The sequence below is a fragment of the Scyliorhinus torazame genome, chromosome 21, assembly GCF_047496885.1.
Source record: "Scyliorhinus torazame isolate Kashiwa2021f chromosome 21, sScyTor2.1, whole genome shotgun sequence".
Taxonomy (NCBI): Eukaryota; Metazoa; Chordata; class Chondrichthyes; order Carcharhiniformes; family Scyliorhinidae; genus Scyliorhinus; species Scyliorhinus torazame.
Genome location: NC_092727.1, coordinates 63800087 through 63826352, shown reverse-complemented (window position 1 = coordinate 63826352; position 26266 = coordinate 63800087). Strand labels below are relative to the sequence as shown.

General features: G+C 44.5%; 1 protein-coding gene across 3 annotated transcripts in view; it reads left to right on the top strand.

Moving 5' to 3' along the window:
* Window positions 1–21926, top strand: part of cdc27 (cell division cycle 27) — a 241920-nt gene extending 219994 nt beyond the window's left edge. For all 3 annotated transcript variants that reach the window (XM_072486884.1, XM_072486887.1, XM_072486886.1), the window contains 4 exons: window positions 11845–11973; window positions 12070–12144; window positions 17461–17641; window positions 20516–21926. In XM_072486884.1, the coding sequence (XP_072342985.1) occupies window positions 11845–11973; window positions 12070–12144; window positions 17461–17641; window positions 20516–20607 (477 nt within the window). In that variant the 3' untranslated portion in view covers window positions 20608–21926. The remainder of the gene's footprint in view (window positions 1–11844; window positions 11974–12069; window positions 12145–17460; window positions 17642–20515) is intronic.
* The last annotated feature ends 4340 nt before the right edge of the window (window positions 21927–26266 follow it).

Sequence of the window (26266 nt, the reverse complement as noted above, 5' to 3'; positions counted from 1 at the left end):
CCGCCATTCATCACGATCATGGCTGATCATCCAACTCCATAGCCTAATTCTGCTTTCTCCCCATAGCATTTGATCCCATTCTCCCCAAGTGCTATATCTAGCCGCCTCTTGAATATATTCAATGTTTTAGCATCAGCTACTTCCTATGGTAATGAATTCCACAGGCTCACCACTCTTTGGGTGAAGGAATGTCTCCATAGCTCTGTCCGAAATGTTTTACCCTTAATCCTCAGGCTGTGACCCCTGGTTCTGGACACACCCATCATTGGTAACATCTTCCCTGCATCTACCCTGTCGCGCCCTGTTAGAATTTTATAAGTCTCCATGAGATCCTCCCTCATTCTTCTGAACTCCAGCAAGAACAATCCCAATCTAGTCAATCTCCCCTCATATGACAATCCTGCCATCCCTCAAATCAGTCTGGTAAACCTTTGCTGCTCTCTATCTCTCTCTCTCCTTCTCTCGCGAGAGAGAGAGAGCAAGAACATCCGTCCTCAGAGAAGGAGACCAAGACTGCACACAATACTCCAGGTGTGGCCTCACCAAGGCCCTGTATAATTGCAGCAACACATCCCTGCTTCTATACTCGAAACCTCTCGCAATGAAGGCCAACATACCATTAGCCTTCTTTACCGCCTGCAGCACCTGCATGCTTACCTTCAGCGAATGGTGTACAAGGACACCCAGGTCCCACTGCACACTCCCCTCTCCCAATTTACAACCATTCAGATAGTAATCTGCCTTCCTGTTTTTGCTTCCAAAGTGAATAACTTCACACTTATCCAAATTATACTGCATCTGCCATTGATTTGCCCACTCGCCCAACCTGCCCAGATCTTGCTGTAGGATCCCTGCATCCTCGTCACAGTTCACCTTCCCACCTAACTTGGTATCATCTGCAAACTTTGAGATGTTACATTTTGTTCCCTCATCAAATCATTAATATATATATTGTGAATAGCTGGGGTCCCAGCACCGATCCCTGTGGCACCCCACTAGTTGCTGCCTGCCAATTTGAAAAGAACCCATTAATTCCTACTCATTGTTTCCTCTCTGCCAACCAGTTTTCTATCCACCTCAATACATTTCCCCCAATCCCATGCGCTTTAATTTTACACAATCTCTTATGCAGGACTTTGTCAAATGCCTTCTGAAAGTCCAAATATACCACATCGACTGGCTCCCCCGTGTCAACTGTACTGGTTACATATTCAAAGAATTCCAACAGATTTGTCAAGCATGATTTTCCCTTCATGCTGACTCTGACTGATCCTGCCACTGCTGTCCAAATGTTCCACTATAAAGTCCTTGATAATGGATTCAAGAATTTTTCCCACTACCAATGTGAGACTTACTGGTCTATAATTCCCTGCTTTCTCTCTACCTCCCTTTTTGAATATTGGAGTGACTTGAGCTACCCTCCAATCTGCAGGGACAGTTCCAGAATTTATAGAATCCTGGAAGATGACCACCAGTGCATCCACTATTTCCAGAGCCACCTCCTTAAGCATTCTGGGATGCAGATTCTCAGGCCCTGGGGAATTATCCGCCTTCAATCCCATCAGTTTTCCCAGCAGCATTTCTCTACTAATGTTGATCTCCCTCAGTTCTTCGGCTACCCACAGTACAGTCGAGGTGACTGAGTTGACTTCTCCCAGAATCCTCTTCTGTCGTCTCTACTGGATGATGATCTTTCTGCTGTTTGTCACTGGAGGGGTTCATTATTAGTGTCACAAGTAGGTGTCAAGTGTCACACTGCAATGAAGTTACTGTTACTGAATCCCCTAGTTGCCACACTCAGGCACACCGAGGGAGAATTCAGAATGTTCAATTCACCTCACAGGCACTTCTTTTGTGACTTGTGGAAGGAAACCGGAGCACCCGGAGGAAACCCACACAGACACGGGGAGAACGTCTAGACTCCACAGAGACAGTGACCCAAGCCAGGAATCTAACCTGGCGCTGTGAAGCAACAGTGCTAACCGCTGTGATTACATACCTCTTTATGTACCTATTGAAACATTTACATTCAGTTTTTATGTCCTCTGCAAGTTTACTCTTCTTAATCAATCCCTTGGTCTTTCCTTGCTGAATTCTTTTTATTTAAAAAAATGTTTTAATACAAATTTGACCCAATTCTATTTTTCCCACGTAAGGGCAATTTAGTGTGGCCAATTCACCTGTCCTGCACATCTTTGGGTTATGGTGCTGAGACCCACGCAAACACGGGGAGAATGTGCAAACTCCGCACAGTGACCTGGGGCTGGGATCGAATCAGGGTCCTCAGCACTGTGAGGCAGCAGTGCTAACCACTGCACCTCCATGCCACCCTTTCTTTGCTGAATTTTAAACTGCTTCCAATCCTCGGACGTGCTGTTTTTCTTGGCCAATTTGTATGCTTCTTCCTCTGATTGAATGCTATCTTTAATTTATCTTGTAAGTCCTGGATTGGCCACCTTTCCCATTTTGCTTTTGTGACATGCTTTCGGGAAATGTTGCCGCAGAATTCCAAGTCCCTTGATGTATGCTTGTAGCCTCACTGTATGCCAATGTTCAGTTTCTGATCAATGGTAACCCTCAGCATGTTGTTGATGAGGGACTCCATGATGGTATTGCTGTGGAATGTTAAGCGTGCATGCTTACCTTAAGAACATAGAACATGTAAATACAGCACAGAACAGGCCCTTCGGCCCACGATGTTGTGCCGAACCTTTGTCCTAGATTAATCATAGATTATCATTGAATTTACAGTGCAGAAGGAGGCCATTCGGCCCTTTGAGTCTGCACCAGCTCTTGGAAAGAGCACCCTACCCAAACTCAACACCTCCACCCAACACCAAGGGCAATTTGGACATTAAGGGCAATTTATCATTAGCCAATTCACCTAACCCGTACATCTTTGGACTGTGTGAGGAAACCGAAGCACCCGGAGGAAACCCACGCAGACACGGGGAGAACGTGCAGACTCCGCACAGACAATGACCCAAGCCGGAATCGAACCTGGGACCATGGATCTGTGAAGCAATTGTGCTATCCACAATGCTACCGTGCTGCCCTTAAGAACAAATAAATCTACACTATATCATTTTCCCGTAATCCATGTACCTATCCAACAGCTGCTTGAAGGTCCCTAATGTTTCCGACTCAACTACTTCCACAGGCAGTGCATTCCATGCCCCCACTACTCTCTGGGTAAAGAACCTACCTCTGATATCCCTCCTATATCTTCCACCTTTCACCTTAAATTTATGTCCCCTTGTAATGGTGTGTTCCACCTGGGGAAAAAGTCTCTGACTGTCTACTCTATCTATTCCCCTGATCATCTTATAAACCTCTATCAAGTCGCCCCTCATCCTTCTCCGCTCTAATGAGAACCTTCTCAATTACTTGCCAATTACCAGACCAAAGCTGAATGTTGCTAAAGTCTTGGGACTGCTTGAGTTTCTATGAGTTGTGAATAGAACTGAATAATGTGCAATTGTCAGCGAGCTTCCTCATTTCTGACCCTGTAATAAAGGGACGGTCATTGAGGCAGCTGAAGAGGGGTGGGCCTCAGACACTGTCCAAATAAACTCCTGCAGCAATGTTCTGGAGCTGTGTTGGTTGGCCCCTTTGTGCTAGGTGTGACTCAACCAGTTGTTTGCCCCAATTTTCATTAGCTTCAATGTTGTTATGGCTGCTTGACACCACACTCCATCAAATGTTGCCTTGCCAACTAGGGCAGTCATTCTCGCCTCGCCTCAGTTTTAGCTGTTTGTCCCTGTTTGGCACAAGGTTGAGTTGAGGTCTGGAGCTTTGTGGTCCTGATGAAACCCAAACTGACCTGTCAGTGAGTAACTTATTGTTGGGTATGTGTTTCTTCATTCTGTCACTTTGCAAATGATTGAGAGTAGACTAATAGGGTGTAAATTAGCTAGATTTGATTTGTCTGGCTTTTTGTGTACAATCTGGACAATTTTCCACATTGTCCAGTGAATGCTCTGTGGCAGCCTTCCATCTCATAACTCTCTGTGGCGCAAGAGCTCCACTCTGGCATGGCATCAAGAGCTCCACTCTGGCATGGCAATCTCCGCCACATTTTCTGCAGAGGGCTGGGAAGGTGCCATGATTCGCTGGCCTTTGTTTTCTCTGGACCCTCCCTCAGCAAGATGAGCATTTTGTTTCTGCTCTTCAGCACAGTAGCACAGTGGGTAGCACAGTTGCTTCATAGCTCCAGGGTCCCAGGTTTGATTCCCGGCTTGGGTCACTGTGTGTGGAGTCTGCATGTTCTCCCTGTGTCTCCATGGGTTTCCTCTGGGTGCTCCGGTTTCCTCCCACAGTCGAAATATGTAGGGGTAGGTGGATTGGTCATGATGAATTGTCCTTAGTGTCCAACAAAAAAGGTTAGGTGGGATTACTGGATTACAGCGATGGAGTGGGCTAAAATGGGGTGCTCTTACCAAGGGCTGGTGCAGACATGATGGGCCGAATGGCCTCCTACTGAACTGTAAATTCTATGATTCTATTCTCTTCCAATGCCCTTCCAAACATTCCACCTGCAGAAGTCATGGCCGTCAGCGGTTGTCAGAATCAATGTCAGCCATCTTCACATCTCACTTGCAGGTGTCATTGAGATGCAAGATTTAATGCCTATGAGGTCGCAACCAAGTGACCAGTCCACCCTACAGAAGCATTTTGGGTATATGTTGGCATCCATCTGATGAACATGGTAGAACCAAAAAGGATGTAATTATCTGAGCAATAAGTGTATGCTGATGGAATTTGCATGCTTTGTTAGGATAGTGTCTGTCCTGTATTCCCTCTTAGTGCCTGTCCTGCTGCCTGTTCTGATATACATTCTTCGGGTTGGCTGCTGCAAAGTTATTGCAACCTTTGGGATTTCTGTTTGAGTTGGGCTGGTCCGAAACATCCCCTTTAGATTCTGTGGTAGAATCTGTGATGTTGTTTGATAGACGTGGAAAGCAGACAATCGATGCAGGTGGAATTTTCAGTGTCCTCCAATCGGAACCTGTGGTTGGTGAAGCCAGTCAGAAACTTTCAGGGAAGAAGGGGGGTCTTCTGGAGAGTGCCATCTTTTGTTGAGTTCTGTTAAGCAGCCAGCGAAGTAAGGACTCAGAAGTCACCCTCTCTCCTTCTCTCTCTCTCTCTCTCTGTGCTGGACAATTTTAAGAAGCATTCTAGCCAAATCTGTGAAGATTTTCCTGTGTTAAAGGAACACAGACAGCCAACAAAACTGGGAAAGTGATCCTGAATGTGAAAGTACAAGTTTTTCCAAAGGTCAGTAACCTTCGAACTGTGTGTGTCACTGGCTGGAAGAGCTGAAGAATTGAAGCTTCAGGTGGGAGCATTTGTGATAAAGCCGTCAGAGTCTTGTACAGCAACCAGGCAACTAAAAACTGCTAAATTCCAGAACCAGAGCTAGATTGTTCTCGCAGGGGTGCAAAAGCTCCCTCTGGTGGTAGAAAGGCAGAAGTGCACTGATCTGAGCATCCTGCGTACAGCACCATCTGGCAGCCGGGAACAAGAACTGCACTGATCTGAACTCCCAGACTTGGCTCCACCTGGTGGCTAAAGAGTGGAATCGCACCAACCTGGAATTCTTAGATGAAATACCATATGGTGGTCGAAGAATGGAATTGTGCCAACCTGAACCTCTCGAGTAAACCTATTTCCCAGAGGCTGCAACCACAGTAGTGAAGACTCATCTCAGACCTACCCCTTTAATCCCTATTTTATTTTATTCCCCACCGACCCTTACCTTGTGTCTGTCTTGTTTGTGTCTGGATAGAGGGTAAGACGGAATCTTGGGATTAGGTGGTCTGGTAGAGGGTTATCCTGTTACTTACTTAGGTTCATCTTTTCTCGTTTTATTCGAACTTAGAGCATTACAGCGCAGTACAGGCTCTTCGACCCTCGATGTTGCGCCGACCTGTGAAACCACTCTAAAGCCCATCATATACTATTCCCTTATCGTTCATATGTCTATCCAATGACCATTTGAATGCCCTTAAGTTTGGCGAGCCCACTACTGTTGCAGGCAGGGCATTCCACGCCCTTACTACTCTCTGAGTAAAGAACCTACCTCTGACATCTGTCTTATATCTATCTCCCCTCAATTTAAAGCTATGTCCCCTCGTGCTAGACATCTCCAACCGAGGAAAAAGGCTCTCACTGTCCACCCTATCCAATCCTCTGATGATCTTGTATGCCTCAATTAAGTCACCTCTTAACCTTCTTCTCTCTAACAAAAACAGCCTCAAGCCCCTCCGCCTTTCCTCATAAGATCTTCCCTCCATACCAGGCAACATTCTGGTAAATCTCCTCTGCACCCTTTCCAATGCTTCCACATCCTTCCTATAATGCGGCGATCAGAATTGCACGCAAAACCCAAATGCGGCCGCACCAGAGTTTTGTACAGCTGCAACATGACCTCATGGCTCCAAAACTCAATCCCTCTACCAATAAAAGCTAACACACCGTACACCTTCTTAACAGCCCTCTCAACCTGGGTGGCAAGTTTCAGGGATCTATGTACATGGACACCGAGATCTCTGCTCATCCACATTACCAACAATCTTACCATTAGCCCAGTACTCTGTCTTCCTGTTATTCCTTCCAAAATGAATCACCTCACACTTTTCTGCATTAAACTCCATTTGCCACCTCAGTCCAGCTCTGCAGCTTATCTATGTCCCTCTGTAACCTGTAACATCCTTCCGCACTGTCCACAACTCCACCGACTTTAGTGTCATCTACAAATTTACTCACCCATCCTTCTACACCCTCCTCCAGGTCATTTATAAAAATGACAAGCAGCAGTGGCCCCAAAACAGATCCTTGTGGAACACCACTAGTAACTGGACTCCCGTCTGAACATTTCCCATCAACCACCACCCTTTGTCTTCCTCCAGCTAGCCAATTTCTGATCCAAACTGCTAAATCACCCTGAATCCCATGCCTCCATATTTTCTGCAATAGCCTACCGTGGGGAACCTTATCAAACGCTTTACTGAAATCCATATACACCACAACAACTTCTTTACCCTCATCCACCTGTTTGGTCACCTTCTCAAAGAACTCAATAAGGTTTGTGAGGCACGACCTACCCTTCACAAAACCGTGTTGACTATCTCTAATCAAATTATTCCTTTCCAGATGATTATACATCCTATCTCTTATAAACCTTTCCAAGATTTTGCCCACAACAGAAGTAAGGCTCACTGGTCTAAAGTTACCGGGGTTGTCTCTACTCCCCTTCTTGAACAAGGGGACAACATTTGCTATCCTCCAGTCTTCTGGCACTATTCCTGTAGACAAAGATGACTTAAAGATCAAAGCCAAAGGCTCAGCAATCTTCTCCCTAGCTTCCCAGAGAATCCTAGGATAAATCCCATCCGGCCCAAGGGACTTATCTATTTTCACACTTTCCAGAATTGCTAACACCTCCTCCATGTAAACCTCAAGCCCTTCTAGTCTAGTAGCCTGTATCTCATATTCTCCTCGACAACATTGTCCTTTTCCTGTGTGAATACTGACGCAAAATATTCATTTAGCACCTTTCCTATCTCCTCGGACTCCACGCACAACTTCCCACTACTGTCCTTGACTGTCCCTACTCTTACCCAAGTCATTCTTTTATTCCTGACATATCTATAGAAAGCTTTAGGGTTATCCTTGATCCTACCTGCCAAAGACTTCTCATGTCCCCTCCTGGCTCCTCTTAGCTCTCTCTTTAGGACCTTCCTAGCTAACTTGTAACTCTCGAGCACCCTAACTGAACCTTCACATCTCATCTTTACATAAGTCTCTTTCTTTCTCTTGACAAGTGTTTCAACTGCTTTAGTAAATCACGGTTCCCTCGCTGGATCAATTCCTCCCTGCCTGACAGGTACATACTTATCAAGGACACGCAGTAGCTGTTCCGTGAACAAGCTCCACATTTCCATTGTGCCCATCCCCTGCAGTTTTCCTCTCCATCAGATGCATCCTAAGTCTTGCCTCATCGCATCATAATTGCCTTTCCCCCAGATATAACTCTTGCCCTGCGGTATATACCTATCCCTTTCCATCACTAAAGTAAACATAATTGAATTGTGGTCACTATCACCAAAGTGCTCACCTACCTCCAAATCTAACACCTGTCCTGGTTCATTACCCAGTACCAAATCCAATATGGCCTCCCCTCTCGTTAGCCTATCTACATACTGCGTCAGGAAACCCTCCTGCATACATTGGACAAAAACGGACCCATCTAAAGTACTCGAGCTATATACTTTGTTAATGTTTTAGTTAAATCTGTTGCCTGTAACTCATTGGAGCAGTCAAGTGTGAAAGATCTTCGGATAACGCAAATTATTTGTTAATTCACTTTTGTTGGGACGCCGGGGTCTGTGGGACTGGAATTGACCACGTACTCGCCCAGGATGTTGTCACAGAAATTGGTGGCTCGTCCGGGATTGAAACATTCAACAGTTAATTTGGGGGTACAGAGTAAATTACACAGACATCAGGTTTGTAGTATTATAACAGTATGGCTATGGAAGCACTAAGACATTTCTCCAGGTGGATGACACATCTCTGGTATTTTTGGAGGAGCTTTGCAAAGACTCGCTCATCAAATTGGCAAGAGATTTGAAACTGGTTGTACCAGCTAGAGCTAAGAAGACACAAGTGACGCGATTGCTCAACATTTAAATTTGCAGGCAATGCATCCGAGGCCGGATCCACAGTCAGTAGAATTGGCTAGGATCCAGTTACAGATGAAGAAATGGAGCAAAACCAGAGAGAAATGGAAATGCAGCAAAAACAGAGGGAAATGGAAATTCGGCAAAAACAGAGGGAAATGGAGCATCCCACCGGCGTGTTAAATCAGAAATCTGGCATGGCGGGACAGAGAATCCAGCTGCCTGAGTTCCAAGAACACATAAAGCAAATGGATTATGGTGGGTCAGCACCTTCAAAGTCAGGAGCTGCATGACTTGAGGGGATGGTGACAGATCATTGGGCACAATAATCCCTTCCACCATCTGAGACTATCCATGCTATCTATGCCAAACCTGTTGGGCTCATTACTCGTAAACATTCCCTCCTTTGTTGTGCTAACACACTGCAGTGAAATTGGAGGTGCTCTCCAAGAGCTCAAGCCTGGGCAAAGGTTATGCAGACCGAGGTCTGTCAAACATCAAGGCCCCCCTCTCAACTTCCTGGTTGGGTTCGAAGAAATGCAAAACATTTTATTTAGCACTGGCTTGGTTGCAGGAGTTGCCAGAAAGATTACCTATTTAGACATCAGTCTGCTTTTGGGCTACGCTAAGGGCTTGCGCACTTAGTCTTCCAACTCTCCTGCGATATCCACATGACAGTGGAGCTATTTGCCCATTACTGGGAGTTGGGTTCATGACTGTCAGGGCATGACCGATGAGCCTGTACACTGCATGTATGTGGGCCAAACCTCCTCTGAAGCTTTAGTTGGGGCCCAGACGGTCCCAATTTTGATGTGTCACCATAAGGCACAGCTGTGGGCTTGCCGATGGAGAGGCGGTGTACTGATGGGGAGAAAGATAGATATTTGACACTCTTCGCATTTCTGCTAGCCAACTGAAGCAAAGTAGCACAAGTGAGAAGGTATGCTAACTCGCCTCGCCCACATACTATACTGATCACATCAACCTGATTTGTTGTAAGTAGATTCAATGTCAAGTAGATCCAATGTTGTATCTGTACTGGAACAACTTGGCAGAGGGCACCGCTAGTTCTGGAGAACAGGCGACTTCCGTGCTATAGCCGGAATGTTACCTGGGACCATAAGCTTTGCCGTATCCAGTGCTTTCCACCACCTCACGATCAAGTTAAATCACCAAAGGGGAAAGCAGCCTATGGTCATCTGGGACTATGGTGACATCATCTTACCTAGTGCCACTTAACACGTTGGAGGGGCCGAAGATGGGATTTTGTCTCCCAAGAGGGCTGTGAGACGGATATTCCTCAATTCAACTGCAATAGGTAGATTGGTGAGGATGAGGTCAAGTATGTTTTTTATTCTTGGTTCCCTCACCACCTGCTGCAGGCTCAGTCTAGCAGATATGTCCTTCAGAATCTGGCCAGCTCAGTCAGTAGTGGAGCTAATAGTAGTGCATGGGCGGCACAGTAGCACAGTGGTTAGCAATGTTGCTTCACAGCGCCAGGTCCCAGAGTCAATTCCCAACTTGGGTCACTGTCTGTGCGGAGTCTGCACGTTCTCGCTGTGTCTGCGTGGGTTTACTCCGCGTGCTCCGGTTTCCTCCCACAAGTCCGGAAAGACTAGCTTGTTAGGTGAATCGGACATTCTAAATTCTCCCTCTGTACCTGAACAGGCGTCGGAGTGTGGGGACTAGGGGATTGTCATAGTAACTTCATTGTAGTGTTAATGTAAACCTACTTGTGACAATAATAAAGATTATTATGTTGCTATTAAGCCACGGTACCGAGCACTGATTCATCAGCGGAGTCCGTGCGGGTGGTGGTAATCAGCAGGAGGTTTCTTTGTCCATGCTTGACCTGGTGCTGTGAGACTTCATGGGGTCCAGCATAGATGTTGAGGACTCCAGGTCAACTCCCTCCCATCTGATTATGACTATGCCACCACTGCTGGTGAGTCTGTCCTGCCCATGAGGTAGGAGGCACCCAGGGATCGTAATGGCGAATGCTGCGATATTATGACTATATCAGGGTGTTGCTTAACTTGTCTGTGGTATAGCTCTCAATTTTGATACAAGCTCCCAGATGTTAGTGAGAACTTTTCAGTGTTTTGGTCAGTTTGTGTTTGTTGTTTCCAATGCCATGGTCAATATTGGGTGGTTTGTCCATTTTATTCTCAAACTTTTCTGCAGCGGCTATATAAAATAGAATTATTTGTTGGACTATCTCAGAGATCAGTCAAGAGTAAACCCCACATTGTTTTGGGTTGAGAGCGATGTAGGTCAGCTCCTGCTCTGGGATGACCAATTTCTTCTGAAGGATTATTGTGAACCAAATGGGTTTTAACAAGATAAAAGCAAATTACTGCAGATGCTGGAATCTGAATAAAACAGAAAATACTGGACAATCTCAGCAGATCGGACAGCATCTGTGGAGAGGGAAGGGAAATAAGGTTTCAAGCCTCGATGACTTTGTGGAGCAAAGAGTCATCCAGACGTGAAACGTTAGCCTCCTTCTCTCCACACAGTTGCTGTCAGACCTGCTGGGTTTTTACAAGAGTTTTGTATTTACATGGTCATCATTATGGAGCTGTGAAAGGGTTTCTTTAGACATGTGGTAAGGACAGGGCTGGAATTTGCTTTGCTGTTTGTGAATGATGTAGCGCAGCAACATGTTGTTCAAGTTTGCCTTTTCAAGTGGTCATTAGGACTCCAGGTAACCTAATCCCAGGTGAGAACTGAGACACTGACAATATTTTGTAATGCAGTCAATTCTTTCCTCTGTTTCAACTCTAATCCAAGGAATTTCTCCCCTATTCTGGCAGTATCAGACCTGCTCTGTAGGAGCAAGAATGGTGTCACTATAACAAACAAACACACAATGTCATAAAATGGAACATGTGTACATTTCATCTGCTGAAATTTTAATTTTAGATGTGGCTGAGGAAAGAATGCTGACCAGGACATTGGAGACCTCTCTGCTCTTTAATGCTGTGGGTTTGTTACAGGAACTAAACACTTGAATAGGCACACCGGCCTCAGTTTAATGATTGATCAAATCCTGGTTGCTGTATAATATCCTCTGGTCTAAATGTTGTCTAGGATTCTGCTCTAGTGTTCTTGGTCATTTGATCATGAAACTAACTACACATGGGATTTTTTTCAACAGGTCCAGCATGCACTAAAGAAGTCAGAAAGTGCACTTGAAACACTTAATAAAGCCATCAGTATCGACCCAAAAAACCCTCTATGCAAATTCCACAGAGCCTCAATTTTGTTTGCAAATGAAAAGTACAAAGTAAGTATGTTATGTTGGGTTTTATACAAGGTGTGCTTAGAATTAATTTGGGTAATCTTGGCTTCAGCTTCCTGTGACGTCTCTCCTTTTCATCAGGCAGCATTACAGGAGCTTGAAGAACTGAAACAAATTGTTCCCAAAGAGTCACTTGTTTACTTCCTAATAGGAAAGGTAAGAGATTTGACTTTTGACATGTTTTCGAAGCATATGTTCTTGCTTTCTCTGTTTCCTTCTTCTCTGCCTTCCCTCATCATTATTCATATTCGAAGAGTTGGAGACCAGGAATAAATTGTGAAATTTCTGATCCAATAACTGGTGTTGGTGGCTCCTATCATCAAATAGAGTCTAACTGGCACCATTTAACCAACTGGGGAAAACTTCAAATGCCTCCTCCTGCACGGCACGATGGCATTGCTGCCTTAGTGCCAGGAACACGGGTTTGATTCCAACCTGGCGTGACTGTGGAGTTGCACCTTCTCCCCATGTCTGCTTGGGTTTCTTCCGGATGCTCCGGTTTACTCCCACAGTCCAAAGATGTGCAGATTAGGTGGATTGACCATGATAAATTGCCCCTTAGTGCCCACCGGTTAAGAGGGGTTACAGGGAGAGAGTGGGCCTAGGAAGAGTGCTCTTTTGCAGACTCGATGACTGGCCTCCATTTGCACTGTAGGGATTCAGTGACCAGTAATGTTGGGATTTGTGGTTGCAGTACCTTGTCAAAGGCAAGCCTACTGCATGGTAGGTTGTTGCATAAGGTTAAATCTCACGGGATCCAGGATGAGGTAGCCAATTGGATACAAAATTGGCTTGACGACAGAAGACAAAGGATGGTTGTAGAGGGTTGTTTTTCAAACTGGAGGCCTGTGTGACCAGCGGTGTGCCTCAGGGATCAGTGCCGGATCTACTGTTATTTGTTATTTATATTTGGATGAGAATTTAGGAGGTATGGTTAGTAAGTTTGCAAAACACCAAGATTGGTTGCCTGGGATGGAACATTTAAGTTATGAAGAGAGGTTGGATAGGCTTGTTTATTTTTCGCTGGAGCAGAGAAGACTGAGGGGCGACCTGATTGAGGTGTACAAGGTTATGAGGGCATGGACAGGGTGGATAAGGAGCAGCCATTCCCATCACTTGAAGGATCAGTTACGAGGGGACACATGTTCAAGGTGAGGGCTTGGAGGTTATGGGGGGATTTGAGGAATACCATTTTTATCCAGAGGGTGGTGACGGTCTGGAATGCACTGCCTGGGAGGGTGGTAGGGGTGGGTTGCCTCGCATCCTTTAAAAAGTATCTGGATGAGTATTTGGCAATTCATAAAATTCAAGGTTATGGACCAAGTGCTGGCAAATGGGATTAGGTAGGTAGGTCAGGTGTCTTTCATGCGTCAATGCAGATTCGATGGGCTGAAGGGCCTCTTCTGCACTATTATTCTGTGAATTATCACCACTGCAAATGAACTGGGCAAATTTCCTTTACAATGCATAGATAGGTGGGCCAGCTGAGCTTGCAAGTTCAACCATGCACCACAGTGATGAGTACAATACTGGAAACGAACATGAAAGTGTGAATAAAAAAATACAACTTTGTTTCTTCACAATAAAGCAAATGTCCCTAACTCCCTTGTAAGCATTAATGCAGTGCATTGCAGACCGTTTTCCTCGAATCCCCTCAAAACCTCCAGCCCCTCACCTTGAACCCCTTGTGTCTCCTCGTAACTGACCCTTTAACTGAGGTGGGTCAGTGCATTTAGGTTGTGAAATATTTACAAGTGAAATTTAAATTTAAAAATACATCCATGCCACCTTTGTGCTCTCAATACATCTTACATTTGTGGCAATGGAGTTGGGCAGGAAGGATTTGGTCATGATGCAGTTCCTCCCTGTTTGCCAGGTGGCTCTTTTCTAGCCCATCTGCAGTTAAAACAAGTTTAACCACTGCTAAGTTTACTCCACTACAGAAATGTATGCGTCTGTACAAGGCATTGGTGAGACCGCACCTGGAGTATTGGGCACTGTTTTGGCCCCTTTATTTGAGGAAAGATGTAGTGGCATTGGAGGCAGTTCAGAGGAGGTTCACGAGATTGATTCCAGAAATATGAGGGGTTTGTCTTACAAAGCAAGAATGAACAGTTTAGGAGTTTAGACCTCTACTCACTCACTCTCTCTCTCTCTCTCTCTCTCTCTCTCTCTTTCTCGATTATAAGAATGAGGGGAGATCAAATTGAGGTATAGAACTTAATTAAAGTTCTGAATAAATTTGACGTGGAATGGATGCTTCCTCTTGTGTGGCATTCTAGACAGGTCATAGGCTCAGGATAAGGGGTAGCAAATTTAAAACATGAGGACAAACTACTCCTCCCAAAGGGTCGTGAGTCTGGAATTCGCTACACTTTGAATGCAGTGGATGCTGGCACAATGAGTAAATTTAAGGAGTTACAGATTTTAAATTAGTAATGGGTTGAAGGGTTATGGAGGAGGGGCAGGATGGTGGAGTTTAGGTCATGATGAGATCAGCCATGATCGTATTGAACGTTGGAGCAGGCTCGAGAGGCTAAATTGCCTACTCCTGTTCCAAGTTCTTGTGTTCCAAGAAAGAAATATTCTGTCTAATTCCACCTTCCTGCTCTTGGCCTGTAGCCCTGTAGGTAACAACACCTCAAGCACTGGTGTTCTTGATTAATAAGGAGATCAGGTATTATGGGGAGAAGGTAGGAGAATTGGGATTAGGACATTTCAGCCATGTTCAAATGGCAGAGCAGGATCGATGGGTCGAATGGCCTAATTCTGCTCCAAAATCGTATGGTGTTCTGTGCACCCTGCTGACACTTATGGGAAATGGAACATGCAGAAGAGCACATTTCCGGTTGTGGTGGGGAATTGACACACTGCTGATAAAGTTCTTCCCTTGACTTTATTAATTGGGGCATAGAGTATAAAAATGAGGTGGTTATGTTAAACTTTTATAGAATGTTGATTCAGCCTCAACTGGAGAGTTATTTGCAGTTCTGGGCGCCACATGTGAGGAACGATGTGAAGGCATTGGAGAGCGTGCAGAAAAAAATTGAGAATGGCTCCATGATGAGGAATTTCAGTTGAGAGGAGATTTGATAGTACTATTCAAACCATGAGGGGTCTGGACAGAGTACACAGGGAAAAGCTGTTCTACTAGTAGAAGAATTGAAAACAAGAGGGCACCAATTTAAGGTAATTGGCAAAAACGTTTTCACGCAACAATTGGAATGCACTTCCTGTGTGTGTGGTGTCGGCAGGTTCAATTGAGACATTGTAGAGGTAATTGGACTATCTGGAAAGTAGGGCTACAGAGGACTGATGGTGAATTGTTCGTTTGGAGAGCCAGCACAGCCACAACACGCTGAATGGTCTCTTCTGTGCTGTAACATAAGAACTAGGAGCAGGAGTAAGCCATATGGCCCCTCGAGCCTGCTCCGCTATTCAATGAGATCATGGCTGGTCTTTTGTGGACTCGGCTCCACTTTCCGGCCGAACACCATAACCCTTAATCCCTTTATTCTTCAAAAAACTATCTATCTTTATCGTAAAAACATTTAATGAAGGAGCCTCAACTGCTTCACTGGGCAAGGAATTCCATAGAATCACAACCCTTTGGGTGAAGAAGTTCCTCCTAAACTCAGTCCTAAATCTACTTCCCCTTATTTTGGGACTATGCCCCCTAGTTCTATTTTCACCCGCCAGTGGAAACAATCTCCTCGCATCTATCCTATCTATTCCCTTCATAATTTTATATGTTTCTATAAGATTCCCCCCCCCCCCCCACCCCCCCCCCCCCCCCCCCCCCACCCCTCATCCTTCTAAATTCCAACGAGTACAGTCCTAGTCTGCTCAACCTCTCCTCGTAATCCAACCCCTTCAGCTCTGGCATTAACCTAGTGAATCTCCTCTGCACACCCTCCAGTGCCAGTACGTCCGTTCTCAGATAAGGAAACCAAAACTGAACACCATACTCCAGGTGTGGCCTCACTAACACCTTATACAATTGCAGTATAACTTCCCTAGTCTTAAACTCCATCCCTCTAGCAATGAAGGACAAAAGTCCGTTCGCCTTCTTAATCACCTGTTGCACCTGTAAACCAACTTTTTGCGATTCATGCACGAGCGCACCCAGATCTCTGCACAGCAGCATGTTTTAATATTTTATCATTTAAATAATTATCCCTTTTGCTGTTATTCCTACCAAAATGGATAACCTCACATTTGTCAACATTGTATTCCATCTGCCAGACCCCAGCCCATTCACTTAATCTATCCAAATCCCTCTGCAGACTTCCGGTATCCTCTGCACTTTTTGCTTTACCACTCATCTTAGTGTCGTCTGCAAACTTGGACACATTGCCCTTGGTCCCCAACTCCAAATCATCTATGTAAATTGTAAACAATTATGGGCCCAACACTGATCCCTGAGGGACACCACTAGCTACTGATTGCCAACCAGAGAAACACCCATTAATCCCCACTCTTTGCTTTCTATTAATTAACCAATCCTCTATCTATGCTACTACTTTACCCTTAATGCCATGCATCTTTATCTTATGCAGTGGCACCTTGTCAGAGGCTTTCTGGAAATCCAGATATACCACATCCGTTGGCTCCGTTATCTACCGCTCTGGTAATGTCCTCAAAAAATTCCACTAAATTAGTTAGGCACGACCTGCCCTTTATGAACCCATGCTGCGTCTGCCCAATGGGACAATTTCCATCCAGATGCCTCGCTATTTCTTCCTTGATGAGAGATGCCAGCATCTTCCCTACTACCGAGGTTAAGCTCACTGGCCTATAATTACCCGCTTTCTGCCTATCTCTTTTTTTAAACAGTGGCGTCACGTTTACTAATTTCCAATCCGTCGGGACCACCCCAGGGTCTAGTGAATTTTGGTAAATTATCACTCGTGCATTTGCAATTTCCCTAGCCATCTCTTTTAGCACTCTGGGATGCATTCCATCAGGGCCAGGAGACTTGTCTACCTTTAGCCCCATTAGCTTGCCCATCACTACCTCCTTAGTGATAACAATCCTCTCAAGGTCCTCACCTGTCATAGCCTCATTTCTATCAGTCAACGTTTCTGTGAAATTTGTCCTGGCCTACTTCAGGCTCATCGCACTGTGGTTAACTCTTAACTGCCCTCTGAAATGGCCAAGCCCCATTCTTTCTAAAGTTTCATTAGGGACAGACAAGGAACGCTGGCCTTGCAGTGACATCATTATCCTGTGGGGAGGGTGGGATAAAAAAATCTAAATGCGCGTTTTCATTCGACTGTGCTGTTTATGATTAACACTTAATTGAGGTTGACCAATGTGCAATAACACCAGTGTATTACTCCCTACAGGAGTATTTGGCTGAATGTCCTACACCAACTTTTTTTCTGATTTAATTCACTGTTCACAATTTGTGTGTTCAGAAACCCATTGTCTTATCACAGTTTGCCAACATTTAGACTTTCTTGCCCTTAGGTTTACAAGAAGTTAGGGCAGACACACCTGGCTTTGATGAACTTCTCCTGGGCCATGGATCTTGATCCAAAGGGAGCCAACAACCAGATCAAAGAGGCGATTGACAAACGCTACTTACCAGATGATGAGGAGCCTGTGACAAATGATGGACAGCTTAGTGAGGGGTACCAGTATGATACAGGTTGGTATTGGTGTATTCTCAACATTACGGGAATGCTTTCTGCTTGGCTAATGTGAAGGGGATCTGGTGAAGCTGGAACATGGGAGCGCTGGAATTAGGAGCAGAAGTAGGCGATTCAGCCCTTCGAGCCTGCTCCGCCATCCAATCAGATCATGGCTGATCTCTTTCTGGTCTCAAATCCACCTCCCTACTTGTTCCCCATATCCCTTTAACCCGCTTTTAAAAAAAAAAAAAAATGAATTTAGTGCACCCAATTCATTTTTCCAATTAAGAGGCAATTTAGCAAGCCCAATCCACCTTTCCTGCACATTTTTGGGTTGCAGGGGGTGAGACCCACACAGACACGGGGAGTATGTGCATGCTCAGTGGACAGTGACCCGGGGCGTGGATCGAACCTGGGTCATCGGTGCCATGCGGCAGCAGTGCTAACCACTGCACCACCGTGCTGCCCTTTTAACCCGCTTTTTAAATCCGAAATATACCTATCTCCTTCTTGAACCCTTTTAATGACTCGGATCCCACAGCACTATGGGGCAGTGAGTTCCACAAATTCACCACCTTCTGCGAGAAATAGTTCCTCCTCTTCTCAGTTCTAAACCTGCCACCTCACAACCTAAACCTATGGCCTCTCGTTCTAGATTGCCCAACAAGGGGGCTTTTAATTCCAAATTTTTATTGAATTCAGTTTTCACCATCTGACCTGGTGGGATTTGAACCTGGGTCCCCAGACCATTACTCTGGGTCTCTGGAATACTAGTCCAGCGGCTATGCCACTGCCTCCCCCTTCTACACTTCCGGGGTCCGTGTCCTCTATTCTCATCCTATTCATGTATTTGTCAATACGTCACTATTGTACCTGCTTCCACCACCTCCTCCAGCAGCGAGTTCCAGGCACCCACTACCCTCTTGTGTTAAAAAAAAAAAGCTACTCACACATCTCCTCTAAACTTTGCCCCTCACACCTTAAACCTATGTCCCCTAGTATTTGAGTCTGCCACCCTGGGAAAAAGCTTCTGACTATCCACTCTGTCCATGCCCCTCATAGTTTTGTAGAGTTTTATCAGGTTGCCCTCAACCTCCATCGTTCCAGTGAGAACCAACCAAATTTGTCCAATGTCTCCTCTTAGCTAATAACTTTCATACCAGGCAACATCCTGGTAAACCTCTTCTGTACCCTCTCCAAAGCCTCACATAACTCTAGTAGTGTGGCGACCAGAATTGAACACTATTCTAGTGTGGCCTAAGTGGGACTTATTATGGTTTCACTGCTACATGAATATTTTCCTAATTTATTCCCATCCAGTTAACTGCCTGGTTCCCTGTTGCATTCAAATCCAATGAAACTCCAGAACTGCACAGCTGTACCTTGTCCTTAGATGGGGATATTAGCTGGTCTATAATAAAAGGGCTAAAATGCACACATTCAGCCAAAAAAGACCAACCAGATTATAAGAAAGGTTGGGGACAGTTACCCAGATGAGGTTTCTGCACAAAAATGCACATAGCTCAATAAGTTATTGCAAATTTTAAAAGCGAGATGTTCGCGATCCAGGCAAGATGACAGGAGAAGAGGCAGGGAGAACTGCCACTTACAAGGGTAGGAAAGAGCTTTCGGTATCTGGGAATCCAGGTGGCCTGGGAATGGGAGGCACTGCACAAGTTAAACCTATCCCGGCTGGAGGAAGCTTGTCTTGAGCATAACTGCAGACAGAGACAGGTTGTATGGTTTGTTTCTGTACTGTGTACTTTATACAGTAAGCATTGCAGAGATTTGACATCAAGCTGGCAAGACTGGGAACTAAATAATCCAGGCCAGAGGATCTTTGGACAAAGCAGGAAAATTGGGAAAGGGGAGGTGAGGAAACAATATTGATAATGGACAAAATTGCAGCAGCATAAAGGCATTTCAGCCAGGGGATGAAGTAGTAGAAACAAGTTCATGGGGCTGCATGGTCATCTGTTCCCTTGTAAATTGACATCTTCAATCAATAACTGGCCTTCATTTTATGTTTAGCTGTATCGGTACCAGCAATAAAACTTGAAATCTAGGAGCATTTGAACCGAGACCTCCAACAGTTGTGATGTCATTGTGGATGGATCTATAAATATGGATAAGGAAAGCATTCTAAGGGTATAGATTTTACAAAATTTAATGAACCAAAATTAGTTAACGATTTGACATTAAGGGAGCATGAGCATCTTCCAATTGTGCCCATGGTATGATTGAATTTGAGGTTGAGGTATACTCCCAGACCAAGTTTTCAAATCTAAATCGGGCAATTTCAGAAAAATGAAGTTACCCCAATAAATTGGGCTGAACAATGCTGAACGTTTAGTTGAGGGGGCCCGTTGGGGTGAACTAAATTGCTCCAGCAGAGAACCAGTCCAAATGTTTTTGGCCCAATGGCTGCATTCTGTGTTGAATCATAGAATGGTTGCATTCTAGAAAATATTTTGTTCATGTACAGGGCTTTGGAAATCTGGAGCTCCCTTCTCTAAAAAGACTCTGCTAGTTCAATTGAAATGTTAAATACTTTGATTATTTTGTGTTAGATAAAAGGTATTAAGAGATCTGGGTCAAAGTAGTTAAATGGTATTCAGGGACGTACAGGTATAATTTGTTTGAATTGCAGAACAAGTTCATGGGGCTGCATGGTCATCTGTTCCCTTGTAAATTGACATCTTCAATAGGTAACTGGCCTTAATTATGTGTTTAGCTATATCGGTACCAGCAATGAAACGTGGTCACCAGGTCTTTGTGGTTCCTTTTATGGTTCTGATGGTACTTCCAAAATCCTTTGGTTGTGGGAGTTGATCAGACTGCTGAAGTACTGATTCAGATTACTGGGCACTCATTCTGATTTGTTCTTACAGCTGGAACAGATGAATCCCAGGAAAGCAGCATGACTGATGCTGATGACACCCAGCTTCATGCAGCAGAAAGTGATGAGAGCTTCAACTTGTAAAAGTCATCTCAGCCAAAATATGGTTTCAGAGCAAGAGCTGCTACTCCCTGACCTTTCCCTCACATTAAATCTGTATTTCTGCTTTGAGCATTGTCTGTCTGGTGCAGTTTGCCAACGTTAAGAACGTAGGCTGGAGGCACCCATCACTGGGTCACAAGGAAACCTGTCAGCATCAACTTTTAATTTCCAGCCTCAGCAATATTCATGTTAAACAGGGGGCTTTGTTTTTAAATGTAAATGCTATTACTGATTTGAAAGTGAACTTGCGCAACTCCCCTCTCCCTCTGCTACTTCTGCTCATGCAAGACTTGACCATCGCTGTCACCAAGTTCATAATTGTGCTGCTGTTTTTAAACCCCCTGTTACTCCTGAAAGGAGTTCCTGTTAAAATCACTGGGGGTACAAGTCCAGCGGTGAGTATTACCTCAATGATTGGCCAGCATAAGTTGCAAGCAGTTGAGATGGCAGCAATTTTCAAGCCGCACTTGGGTTGTACTGTAAACTATGTTGCTTTGGCCAGTTAGTCGCTGTGAATGGAGGTACTTTTACATCTCCCTGTCTTTACTTCACCATCGAGTGCAGAGCAGCCTCTCTGAAAAGTGCACATGCTGATTGCTTAAATGATGGCATCCTTTAAGTTCGCACTGATACCAAGAGCCTGCTGTCACTTTGTGAAACCAGCAGAAGTGTTGACGAATGGAAAATGCAATGTATGTCTGTGCGCGTGGGTGTGTGCGCGCGTGGGTGTGTGAAATGTAGTCTATTTTTTTAATTTCATTTTTCATTTAAAACTGTAACTTGGTGTCTTAAGTGGATTTTTTTCGTTGCTTATCCCTTTTTAATTTCAGATATTTGTACAGTCTTAGAAAAAGTCTTTTTGTTAATATATTTGCACCTCAGTTTAATGATGTGAAAAAAAATCCAAAATAAAATACTTTGAAAATCTTTTAGTAGCTGAATGTTGATGGTTGCCGGTGACTTCCCCTCTTGGGATAATCACTGCCATCGTTCTGTCAGTGATCTCCAACGTGCCACTGTTAAGAACATGATGTAGACACAAGTTCTGTGCCAATCTGTGAAGGATGAATTCAATCTGCAGTCAGACATTTTAAGATTAATTACAAACTCAATGTGACATATACTCTTGGACAACTGCTGATGTTACAATTGTGTTTTGCTGCAGAAGATACTTTGTAGTTGGGCGAGTTCAATCCTGCCTTCATCTCCCAACCTCCCATTCCAGTTACCTTGCTTTCATAGCATCACCATCTCTGTCATGTTGCCTGGAATTTGAATTTGATTAATAAATATGAAATTAGTTTCATGGTTAACTAGCTTTTTTTCTAAGTCCCAGCTAGTTTACAAATAACCTTTATTGAAGGAAATCTGTCAGAGGTTTAGCATGTCACTCTGTCTTATTTATCAACCATAAATGACTAAGATGTACCCTGCCTAATCAACCCTGCTCTGTGCCAAAATTGGAAGAGGATTCCCACATAAGGCAAGCAGCTGTGTGCCGCAGTCACACTCACTGAATCTTTCCTTGCAAAGAATCATAGAATCCCTACAGTGCAGAAAGAGGCCATTTGGCCCATCAAGTCTGTACCACCTTCTGAAAGCATACTCCTCCCAAGCTCGCTCCCACACCCTACCACATAACCTAACCTACACCTTTTTTGGACATTAAGGAGTAATTTAGCATGGCCAATCCACCTAACCTGCACATCTTTGGACTGTGGGAAGAAACTAGAGCATCTGGAAAAAACCCATGCAGACTCTGGGAGAATGTGCAAACTCCACATAGACAGTCACCCAGGGCTGGAATTGAATTAAGGTCTCTGGTGCTGTAATGCTGTAACAACATTATACCTTCTATCACTATCAGGAAACCAGTGGATCAACTTTGATCCAATGGGGAACCAACCTGCCAATTGGGGAGGAGGTGGCATTGTGGTAATTTTACAGAACAAGTAATCCAGTGGCCCAGGCTAATGTTTTGGGGGTAGGGGAAGAGAGACGGGTTCAAATCTCTTCACAGCAGCTGGTAGCATTTAAGTTCAGGTAATAAATCTGGAATTCAGAAGTTTGTCTCGGTAATGGTGACCATTTTGGCCATTATCGATTGTCCTAAAAATCTATCTGGTTCAGTAATGTCCTTTTAAGAAAGGAAATCTGCTGTCCTTACCTGGGCTAGTCGATATACGACTCCAGACCCAGAGCAATGTGATTGACTTTTAGCTGCTAGGCGAGGTCTGTGGCAGGTGCTGAGGGAACCAATGAGGGAAACCTAATTGACCATGTCCTCACCAATCTGTGAGTCGTAGATACATCTGTCTATGACAGTATTGGTAAAAATGACCACCACTCCGTTCTTGTTTAGACAAAGTCTTCAGATTGTGGAATCTCCATGTGTGGCACTACCACTGTGCTAAATGGGATACATTTCAAACCGATCTAGCAATTCAAACCTGGCCATCCATGAGACGCTGTCAGCCATCAGCAGAATTGTGGCTTGGCATACCCCTCATCAAACCGGATGATCAACCTTGAGCTCGCCAGTAGCAGCACCAGGTATGCCTAAAAATGTGTCAACCTGGAGTGCCAAACACCAAAAGCAGTATGTGATAGAGATAGGTGATCCCACAACCTACTGAACAGATCAGTAGGTTGCAGCCCTACCACATTCAGCTATGAATGGTGGTGGACAACTCACTGGAGGCGGAGGTCATCACCCTCAATGATGGGGAGCCAGCACATCAGAGCAAAAGTCAAGGCTGAAACATTAGTGACAATCTTCAACCAAAAGTGGTAAGTGGATAATTCATCTCTATTTCCTTCAGAGGTCCCAAGCATCACAGATGCCTGTCTTCAGCTAATTTGATTCAGCCATATAACATTAAGAAACGGTTGAAAGCACTGGATATTTGAAAGGCTGGGCCATGAGAATATTCCAGCAATGGTACTAAAGACTTATGCTCCCGAACTAACTGTGCCTTTAGACAAGCTGTTCCAGTACATCTACAACACTGGCATCTACCCGACAATGTGGAAACATGCCATACAGGTATGTCCTGTACAAATGCCAGTTGAAAGGAATTCAGGACAGGCATGTTCCTGTGAGGAAGAAGGATAAATTTGGGAATCTTGGATAACGCGAAATATTGTAGGACTCGACAAAAAGAAAAAGAAGGCATTTGAGAGGGTTGGGAATAGATGAAGTCCGTGTGAAATATAAGGAAAGTAGGAAGGAACTTAAGCAAGGAGTCAGGAGGGCTAAATGGGGTCATGAAAAGTCATTGGCAAATAGGGTTAAGGAAAACCCCAAGGCTTTTTATACGTACATAAAAAGCAAGAGGGTAGCCAGGGAAAGGGTTGGCCCACATTGTGTCTTCCACTGTGAAGACTGACACAAAAAACCTGTTCAGTTTCTGAGCCATTTCCTCACCTTCCATTATTAAATCTCCCTTCTCATCCTCTAAAGGATCAATATTTACCTTAGCCACTCTTTGCTGTTTTATTTATTTGTAGGAACTTTTACTATATGTTTTTATATTCTGAGAAGGCAAAGGGTAGCAGTAGAAGGGTGTTTTTTGAATGGAAAGTTGTGACTAGTAGTGTTCCACAGGGATCTGTGTTGGGATCTTTGCTGTTTGTAGTATACAGAAACGATTTGAAGGAAAATGTAACTGGTCTGATTATTAATTTTGCGGATGACACCAAGGTTGGTGGAGTGGCAGATGGTGTTGAGGATGATCAGAGGATACAACAGGACATAAATAGATTGGAGACTTGAGCAGAGAAATGGCAAATGGAGTTTAATCCAGACAAATGTGAGATAATGCATTTTGGTAGGTCTAACACAGAGGAGAAATATCCTGTAAATGGCAAAACTCTTAGGAAAAGAGAATCAGAGAGATCTGGGTGTGCAGGTCCACTGATCTTTGAAGGTGGCAACACAAGTGGACAAGGTAGGCATGAAAGCATATGGACTGCTTGCCTTCATTGGATGGGACATCGAGTATGAAAACTGGCAAGTCATGCTACAATTGTATAGAACCTTGGTAAGGCTGCATTTGGAATGTTACGCACAATTCTGGTCACCACACTACCCGAAGGCTGTGGAGGTTTTGGAGAGGGTGCAGAGGAGGTTTACCAGGATGTTGCCTGGTCTGGAGGGTGTTAACTATGTGGAGAAGCTGAATAGACTGACTGTTTTCATTAGAAAGAAGGAGGTTGACGAGTGACCTGATAGAGGTCTACAAGAATATGAGGGGCATGGAGTGGATGGGCAGGCACTCTTCCCCAGGGTGATGAGGTCGGTCTCGAAGGGACATAGGTTTAAGGTTTGTGAGGCAAAGTTTAGAGGAGATGTGCGAGGCAGGTCTTTTACGCAGAGGGTGGTGAGTGCCAAGAACACGTTGCCAGGGAAGGTTGTAGAAGCAGATACATTAACAGCATTCAAAATGCATCTTGACAAACACATGGATAGGACAGGTATAGAGGGATATGGCACAAGGAAGTGCTGAGGGTTTTGGCCAAGGGTGGTATCATGACCGGTACAGGCTTGGTGGGCCAAAGAGCCTGTTCCTGTGCTGTATTGTTCTTTGTTCTTTGAGACGATGTCAAACAAGGAATGAAATTCTAACGGGCTGCAGAAGCAGAGAGACGCTCGTGTATATGTGCAAAGACCATTGAAGTTGGCAGGACAGGTGGAGAGAGTGGTTAATAAAGCTTATAGTATTCTGGGCTTCATTAATAGGGGCACAGAGTACAAAAGCAATTATCACAAAATATAGTTCAATTCTGGAATGCACTGCCTAGAATTGCGATGGAGGCAGGTTCGATCAAGGCATTCAAGAGGGCATTAAAGATTACTTGCATAGAAACGATCTGCATGCGTATTGGGAAAAGGCAGAGGGGAATGATACAAAGAGATAGGATTAACTGTCACATAGGCATGGACTAGTCAGGGATAGTCAGCATGGATTTATTAAAAGAAGGTCTTGTCTCACAAATTTGATTGAATTCTTTGAGAAGTGACTGGAAGGGTTGATGAAGGTAGTGCAGTGGATGTGGTGTACATGGTTTTTAACAAGGTCTTTGACAAAGTCACACATGACAGGTTGACCAAGAAAGTGAAAGCCCATGGGATACAGGGCAATGTGGCAAACTGGATAAAAATCTGGCTTAGTAACAGGAAACAAAGGGTAATGGCTGCTCTTGCAAATGGAAAGTTTTTTCAAGTGGTGTTCAGGGCTCAGTGTTGCGACCCTTACTGTTTGTGCTATATATTAACAATTTGGATGTGAACGTGGGGGGAAATTTCCAGACAACACAAAGATTGGCCGAGTGGTGGACAGTGTAGAGGATAGCTATAATCTCCAAGATGATATTGATGGATTGGTGGAAAGGGCGATAAAGTATTGGATGTGCACCATAAATGCTGTAAGCTATAGGGCTATGGACTAGAAAGGGCACCTGAATGTCCTTGGTCTGGCATGGACAAGGTGGGCCAAATTGCCTCCTTTTGTGCTGTAGCTTTTCTATGATTCTGAATTATTGGGCTGATTTGGATAGCCAGTGCAGACACAATGGGGCAGATGACCTCTTTGTGCCAAAACAATTGTGTAATTCTGTGACACTTCATCAGTTCCAGGAC